The sequence below is a fragment of the Amaranthus tricolor genome, chromosome 14, assembly GCF_026212465.1.
Source record: "Amaranthus tricolor cultivar Red isolate AtriRed21 chromosome 14, ASM2621246v1, whole genome shotgun sequence".
NCBI lineage: Eukaryota > Viridiplantae > Streptophyta > Magnoliopsida > Caryophyllales > Amaranthaceae > Amaranthus > Amaranthus tricolor.
Genome location: NC_080060.1, coordinates 13,864,385 through 13,873,315, shown reverse-complemented (window position 1 = coordinate 13,873,315; position 8,931 = coordinate 13,864,385). Strand labels below are relative to the sequence as shown.

Genomic DNA, 8,931 nt, shown 5'->3' with positions numbered 1-8,931 from the left:
GAATCGTAGGTAGAATCGTAAAGTTGGTAAAATCTTAAGATTTTAATTGGAATAAATTTGTGGAGGTAAAATCATAACATTATTCAATAATTCTATGATTAACAATCTGATTCTACAAATTTATTTTTAACGATCCATCATCATAATTTTAAAAACATAAAATTTTTCATCGGCAGGAAGATTTAAACTAATTATTGAATATTCTTCATTTTATTCTTAAAATGTAGTCAAACTTTAATACATAAACTTAATCTTTTGATATGAACAACTATGACAAATTTCAAATTTAAGTGTACAATCCTACGATTGAATTCTACCGATTCGATTCTACTTCTCTGAATGTTTCCAAATAGAATCCCAATATTAGCAACTTTGGACATGAGTTAGATGGGAGAGAATGAGAAGATTGGTTTAGATTAACTAGGTTGAATTAAAGGTCAAAAATAAGTTAGTATGGTTAAAAGTTATTTTAAAGGTTACTCGGTCATTATATTTTCCGATTACTGGAATCAGGTGAGATGGTTATAATAGTTGCACTTTTTAATTTATAGTGGCTATTATGCATACATATTGAACTTTGTGGCTATAATTAATAATAACCTAAACTTTGCAGCTATGATCTAGAAATAATTTTAGTTATTGGGCAAAAGATTTTTTTAGGGTGAATGAGATCTTCACCAATGGTTCATAAAGTTGTTCAAATGTCACTTGATCCGAAAATTCAAACCAATGACATAACAAAGGTTGTGTAAGTTTTTTCATGTCCATTGATGGTAGACCACATATAAAAAGAGTCTTGTGATAACTAAATTATAAAGCTTATGATTTGATTCAAGTATGACTACATAATTTTATGAATGAAAATGCCTGGAAAAACTTATGAACCATTCATTTTATATCAACTATGAATATATGATTTATGTATAAAAGTTCCTTGAAAGGCTTATGAATTTTAAATTAGTGTATTATTATAGTTCCAAAAAAAAGTTATTATAATAACTTGTTTGATAGACACTAGTATTAAATACTCAATTTTTTATTGATACTATATTTTTATGCATATAGAATGATTTTGTTTTTAGTAAACACTCATGGCACTTCAAAAGATGATTGAAGGAAGAGTTGGAACTATTTATGAGCATGAGTATTACTTAGGTGTGAATCTGTGATTATGTTTAGATATCTCATTATTTAGATATCTCATTATGAGATTGAGAGACATTAGTTTGATAAACTTAATTACATTTGAAGTCTTCAAATTTGTAGTTGAAGTTAGGAACTTTATTCAATTTGAGTGTAATTTTTCTATATAGACAGCTAAGACTTCCGTTTATTTAATGTACTAGTAAAGTATGTTAGTTGTTACTTTGTTTTGTCAAAGTATTCTACTTAGGGCATCTATTTTAGCAACAAATTAAGTAATATTGGGTTATGTTTGACAAGATTGAGTTTTTACTTGATTATTGCTAAATTTCAATTAGTCCTCCTCATTCCATACCTCCAAAATTCAGAGTGTTAACCCCTACTCTATAACCTAAAAAATTCAAGTAAATACAAACTCGCATCTAATGCGATTTTACTGTGAGACAACATTTAATTAGGCTAACTAACTCAATTAAATAAATTAAAACATCCATTTTAGTACTTATAATTAAAATACTCAATTTTTTAGGTGTTTAATTGATGTTTTATCATTTTTTTTGTCTTGTCTTGTCTTGTCTTGTCTTGCTTTCCTTTGAAGTTACCAATAAGGTCATTGATCGCATCTTTCTTTATGTGTATGGTTTGTCATCTTTTATTCCTTCCAAGACCGTGATCATAAATTCAATCAGCAGAATACACCCACAAATTTAAAGTGTGTGACATCTGTAAATCCCCGTATTTTATCGAGTTTTAAAAATAAACTAAATAAATAGATATTATTAAATTAAATTATTTTACATAGATAATTATAAGAAATAAAGTAAGTTAAGTTTTAATGGTAACGTGTTTTACCGCGTACGTTGTTATCGTGTAGCGTTTCTTTTCTGTTTTAAAAAATATATACAATAATAATAATAATAATATAAAAAATAAAAAATAAAATAAAAATTAGTGGGAATGGGGAAGGGTGGCCGGTTGGAGGGAGTAAGGGAGGAATTTTGTAACTCCTATCATAAGTGTACATTATGGCACAATTAATTGATTTTCTTTTAATTGTCTTTTTATTCAATTTCTTTCATCATTCCTATCATTTGCAAGTGAGAAAAAAAACAGAAAAATTTTCTCTTCTTGCTCCTTCATTCGGCTACATTAAAAAAAATATTTTAAGGTTCTTTTGTTGTTTGAGTGGGTGCTCAATCCATCCTTTTAATCAAAGGGTAAGTGAGATTAAAACAAAGATTCTATTTATAAAGTTGGGTTTTTATTTATAAATTTTATTTATAAAATTTTCTATGATGAATTTATTTGTTTTTGTTGTTCCATCCAGTCTTTTGATCAAAGGATTAAGTTATGTTTCTTTTATAAAAAAATAAATAAATAAATAAAATAAAAAAAAAACCTCTCTTGATTTATATTCTTTAACAAAGTTTAAATTTGTTATAAGAATTAAGTTTACATTGATATTTAAATAAATTTCTTTTACAATCTACATTTCTCTAACTAAATTTCAATTTGTTAGAAGAAATTTAAAAGGTATGGATCAAGTAATGTACTCATCCAAGAGTTTATAAATCCTTTAGCAAAATTTGATTTTCTTAAGGGATTGTGTTTATATATATGTCTTGATTCAAAAGGGTGATTTGGTTTTATGATTCTCTGTAAAATTTTAATTTGTTAAGAGAATTAAGTATTTAATTTAATTATCATAATTTATGAAATTTTAAGTTTTCTTGAAGGATCTTGTGGATGGACATGTTTTTTTTTTAATTTGAAGGCTTTTATGCCTTGATGATGGAGTTTTGTGTATTAATATATGTGTGGAAATATCAAGTGGTTGTGTGATAGAAAAACTTGTCTTGTTTGTTTTATCTTAGTAATTGTGAATTTGGTCTTGTTAGGTTTATTTTGGTCATGAGATTAAAAGGGTTTAATAATTTGAATAATGTATATATATATAAAAAAAATATAATAATAATAATAAAATAATAGTAATTTTCAGACAGCAGCTACTGCCTCGGCATTGGCGCCTGATCCAAAAATGTTGGGCGTGTTTCGTTGTTGTTTTATGTACCCGATGTGTTAACAACTCATTCAACGTTTAAAATAATTAAAAATAGTAATTGGATGTTAGAAATTATGAAATTTTGTACCCAAGGTAATTGATGCGTTCCGGACGCAGTGGTGAAGTCGGATTTTTCATTTTAGCTTTCTAAACTGTCCGAAATGGCCATTTATGTTTCTGGTTAAAATTTAAAGTTCTGAACTATTGGAAATTGGATGAAAACATTTAAAATTATCAAGTCTTAATAATATCTTAGTAGTATGGAGTGAATTAAATGTGTAAACATGTTCTAATACGTGATCGTTTTGTGTGTGTGTTATTTAGGACCTCGATTCAAAAGAGGGTTAAATTTCTGTCGTGCTTGAACATCGTTTGTTTGCAGCGCTTGAAGGTACACACTTAGACCATATTGTTTATGTGGTTATGCAAGTAGTGTTGATTCATTTCTAATCGAGGCATTGTAAATCACATAATGATTAGACACCTCAAATAATTTGAAAGAAGTTACTTAGAAGTTGAGGATTTATGTGTTTGTTACCCAAAGGGGTTAACGTTTTGGTTTGGATTATTACAATTATTGTTCCCATGGCAGTTTTGGATCATTACGGTCACCATAGGGGTATGCATACTTTACCTTTGACGACCCGCACAGGACGGGCAACATCTTAGGTTGGTGGTTGCCTTGTGATTTGCTCTCCCAAGTGTATTCCTCCAAAAGGATTGGATTTTTTTTTATTGAACGAACCGAACAAGAAGGGCTACGTTACAAGTTGGGATTATCTAGTAATGAATGTATTAGAGCCTTTGCATGCTAGGATGAACACATTGCTTGTATTCAACCTGTTTGACAATTGTATGTAGTCTCTGACGTGTATTGGAATTGTTCTTTGAAACTTGCTGCTTGCTGTCATACGACGACTAGCAGGTTGATTGCAGGTGGGGACTGGAGTGAGGACTCAACCTAGGACCCGTTATCATCAAGACAATGTTTTCTTATGTAAGAATATAATGAGTGGTAGCAATTTCAATTATGAAACAAAATTCTAGTTCGGTTTCGTTCTCGTTTCGTTATTTTCTACTTAACTCTATTTAGAGGCCAATAGGCTCTCGAGATATAAGATAGGATTTTTCGTAGGTTTGCTACCATTGTATGTTTTGTTTCTGTTTATTCATACTCCTTTATCCATGGAACGTTGACGATCCTAGAGAAGATGTTTCTATAGTGTCCGCTATGTGAACCGGGGTCATGTTTTCATATGATTTTCCGGGTCACTTAAGCTGGGTCTTTACAATCTCATACAAGAGTTGCCTAAAATAAAGGAAAAATCATCAATAATAAACAATATTTGTTTTGATTCGCTGAAAATAAATCCAAATATTATTTATTTTTGAATAAATCCAACGATTAGGTATATTTGCAATTAACAGTAATTGAATTTAATTTTCGGTTATTATTAAATTTATCATAAAATAATTTAATTTATTTTCAGTAATTATTTTTAGCAGATTTAACAAAAATTAATTTATTTTGGGAAATTCTATATGGTAACCGTGAACTTTCAACTTTTTCACGTGTTAGACAAATATTTTTTTAAATCCATGTGGTGACCTTGATGTGCCAACTCTTCCACATGATGGACAAAAGAGAAGTTTTTTAGCTTTATGCTATTTTTATACAACGTAATGACAGTTTTTTTAAAAAATAAACGTTATAATCACCCTAATTGATCACATATTTTGTAATCCAGTCAACTAAAAATTTAATTTTTTTCTACCATAGAAAAAACTCGAAGCTCAAAGTCACCCCCTAAATTTCAAACATTTTTGTAAAAAAGATAAAAACTCAAAATCACCATATGAAATTTTTCAAGCATAAACGACTTCTTAGCAAGGTGAGAGACAAAAGTTCTAATTTTCCTTCGTGAAATCCAATCTCTCGTCCGTTCAGTTTCCCTCCTTTCCTAATTTTCCTCAAGATCTTCTCAGAAGTTTTATTCAAATCTTCCCACAAAATCAAATTCATCTAAAAACCAAAAAAAAGATGCACAGATCATCAAGCAACACAAGAGTAGCAGATGATTTCTATAGAAACTCATCTTCTTATTCATCTCTAGCCACAGCCATCAATGGCGACGACGACAACCATGGAAATGGTAATGGAAATCTTCCCATGTACAATCCAGCATCTTACCCTGCTAAAAAGGAAAAATCTCGTCTTAGATCCGCTGTTAATGTTGTTCATCTTATCCCTCTTGTTCTTGTCCTTTGTGCAATTATCCTATGGTTTTCTTCCAACCCTGGTTAGATTTTAATCTTCTTTTTTCCTTTCAAATAAGCGCCTTTTGGTTTTTGTTTTTGTTATTTGAGTTAATTGATTTTATTTGTTCGAATTTTCAAATTTAGTGAATTGGTTTACACAATAAATTTAGTAATTATTTTTTATTTATTAAGGTAGTGTTGGTAATCTAGAATTCATTTGAAAATAGGTAATTTGATTTTGCCATTCAAATTCAAGAATTATAAATGACAAATTTTGATATCTAATTCATTTTAGATTGTCATTGAAATACTAACATAGTATTTGGATGAATTACTTTTAGTTGAATTTATTTCTTATTTTTAATGGGAGTATGTTTTATATGAAGATCTTTACTTTAACGATAAATAAGTAGCCGTAAATTGATAAAGATAATTACTTTGGTTGATGATTATTAGGAAAATGACAAAGATAATAATATTCTATGTACATTGCTCCTATTTTCCTAATAAAGATGATGGATAATCCTACATTTATGTAGGAAGTAATTGGAGTCGTCATTCACGATATTTGTCAAGAAATCAACTCAACCAAAAACTTAAAGTGATGGTTGAGACTCCAGAATATGCTATATATTCTAACAATATTGATGAACGGAGAAATTTAATGCAGAGATGTTTTGTAAACGACTATTAATTGGATGAAATTGTTGGCCGGTTGGACTCGGGAGTAGAGCAAATATTAAAGAGATGCTATTCACCTTTACATTTATTTTAAAAATTGAGGCCCTTTGTTTACATTTTGAATAAATAATCTAACAAGTTCAAATTATAAGAAAATACCCTATGCACTATCAATATAACTTCAATGATAATGATATTCTCATTTGAAATATAACAATAACAAAATGAAATAAACTTAGATGATTTCAAAAAGGGACAAATACACTATTAAACAATGCAATTCTCAATTTTCTGAACAAGCAAAACAAACAATAGAATTTTGAGACAAGCACTTTAATGGAATTTTGATGTTGAGGAAGATAAAGAATCATCTTTTGTGACTTATGATGCGGCACTGTGCTGGCTTGGTAGGCATTGGGGGAGAGAGAAAAAAAAATTCTCTAATTTAATAATTTTTATTGAGACCATTGATTTCAATTGGGTCAACCAAACTATTTTTTGAAAAGAACTGTTTTGTTTTTTGTATAAGTGTGAATTGAAATTTCATTGTTTATTATGTTTTTTTTACTAATGGACCTTTTTTATAGACCCGCCTCACGATGAGACGGTCTCATATAAGACTTGCTCTGAATGTGGAAATAAATTCTGTCGGTTTCGAATCATGCTCTTAAGTTTAAAAGGAAAATTTTTTACCACTTATGCTATTCGCTATTACAAATGAAAAGTGTAGCATTAAATATATGAGGGCAGCCTTATGTGGTCGGGCATCTTGTATGGATATAAACCGCCTCTACTAGCCGAAAGTAATGGCTGATAAATTGTCTGTTTAAACTAGTTATTCAATGCAGTTGCCAAAGAGATATTTGATAAAAATATTTGCTTTATAGTTCTATCTCATTGACTTTGCTACCAGAAATGTAGCAAAGTGAGTTATGGAGGGAGTTGTCCTAGTCTAGACAGTTTTCCTCATTACATCGTTACTTCACTGGAATGTTGCAATCAGGAGGAACAATAATCTTCCATTTGTTATGCATTTGAGTCCTGGACCTGGTGTGTGTAGAATAGGAATGTACCACCGTTGTCCGAATATAGTACTTTGTTTTTTAATGTTCTTTTCATTTTGAATATTGCACCTGATGAAAAGATAAAATTTGATTAATATTTTTGACACATATTTAGAAGATAATGTTTACTTGTTTATTATGTATTTTCTTTATAATTTTTTATCATGTGTATTTAGAAATATCAAGGTTTAAAATTTGATTTGAAAATTGTGCAAAAAGCATACGAGAAGAATAAAAAAGAACGGAGGAAGTTGTATAGTACTCAATACCTTGGTGCTTTGAGAATCATGGGTTGCCGTGGTGATTAAAGCCTTTCCCTACAACCCTAGTGTAAGGTTTAATACTCATCGCCTGTAGAGGATTCCAATAAAAACAAATACTTTTGTGCTTTTGTATCATAGTTTTCAGAGGCGTTTGGTTTTGGTGTAGCTTTTGGATTTTCCCTTACGAGTCAGCAACTTGTGTTCTCTATCGAATTTGTAGCAACTGTTCAGTGTATTGGATGATTTTGGTAATAAATTTGTCAGTTTCCGTTCTGAAATTGCAGTTGAAGTTGTGAGCATGAACCCAGGTTCAATCGGTGTGAGAATTGAAGGGGGGCAGGGTGGTGAGACTATCAATGGCAACCAAAACGAGTTGCAATTAGAGCTGGAAGATCACGATTTGTTGCATCATCATCAGCGCCAACAGCAGCAGACAATTGATAGGAAGCGTTCCGTATGATTGAAGACAGTTAAATTAGTTGCATCCGTTTACTCTTTAACTCACGGAGAGACGAAGAGACGCTGGTCGCTGCAAACACCTGTGTTTCAGAATTCTCTGAAGAGAAGGGTAATCTAGAAAACTACAGAATGTAGAATCAATTACGCTTAGATTAGAGAGATGTTTTTTCATCAGCTACTCTTGCTGATATTGCTGCTACGAGTAGGCTACATACATACTTCCCATTTGGAATATTTCACCTCAAGAAGAGAGAAATTTAATTTATGTTTTCGACACTTATTTAGAAGATAAAATATATTCATGTGAGAGCTCGTTAAATTCGTCTTAATGTATACCTTTTTATTATGTATTTTTTATAATTTTTTATTATGTGTATTTAGAGATATTAAGGTTTAAAATTTACTTTGAAAATTGTGTAAAAAATAAACGAAAATAACAAAAAGAAACGAAGGAAGTACATACATATACATGTTTGGAGAATAACTGTATAAATATTTATTTTTGTTCTTTAGTAGACTTGTGAGATTTTACATTATGAGTACTTTCACCTCTATTTCCCCATAAAATACTTAGTATGAACCGTGTTGAAAAGCGGAAGCGACTTAAACAGGAAAAATCTAGTTGAATATTGTAGTTAAAGGTGCAACTCGTGAACTAGACAAGAATTTCATATATTAAGATAAAAATAAAAAACACAAACAATGACATCAAATTTATGAGATTCATAAAAATGACTATAGTGCTAATTTTTTACTTCATATATGAACGTCAAATTATTCTTGTCTAATATGGGGCCGCAATTTAAATTAGAAATAATTGGATTCAAATCGAATTGGATGTAATATTGGTGATAGATTTGTTTATTAATGTTTAATTTATTTTTCACTGAATATCACTTGAGATACGACTACACATTTAACACAAGTTTGAGGCCCGAAGGGTGCCTTCGGGGACAATCTTCTACTCCCAAGTCACTAATTATATCACTTGAAGTACCTA

The 8,931-nt window shown here is 30.0% G+C and overlaps 1 protein-coding gene across 1 annotated transcript; it reads left to right on the top strand.

Moving 5' to 3' along the window:
* Window positions 1-5,104: 5,104 nt before the first annotated feature.
* On the top strand, window positions 5,105-8,591 carry LOC130799511 (uncharacterized). The gene is made up of 2 exons (XM_057662630.1): window positions 5,105-5,505; window positions 7,757-8,591. Exons 1-2 carry the CDS (start codon window positions 5,247-5,249, stop codon window positions 7,930-7,932), a joined length of 435 nt encoding a protein of 144 aa, XP_057518613.1. The 5' UTR covers window positions 5,105-5,246; the 3' UTR covers window positions 7,933-8,591.
* Window positions 8,592-8,931: the final 340 nt, after the last annotated feature.

Bases quoted from the DNA above. Each gene is read 5' to 3' on its own strand.
- LOC130799511 (XM_057662630.1), top strand. From the start codon at position 5,247: ATGCACAGATCATCAAGCAACACAAGAGTAGCAGATGATTTCTATAGA. The intron at 5,506-7,756 runs GTTAGATTTTAA...CTGAAATTGCAG, and splicing joins ATGGTTTTCTTCCAACCCTG to TTGAAGTTGTGAGCATGAAC.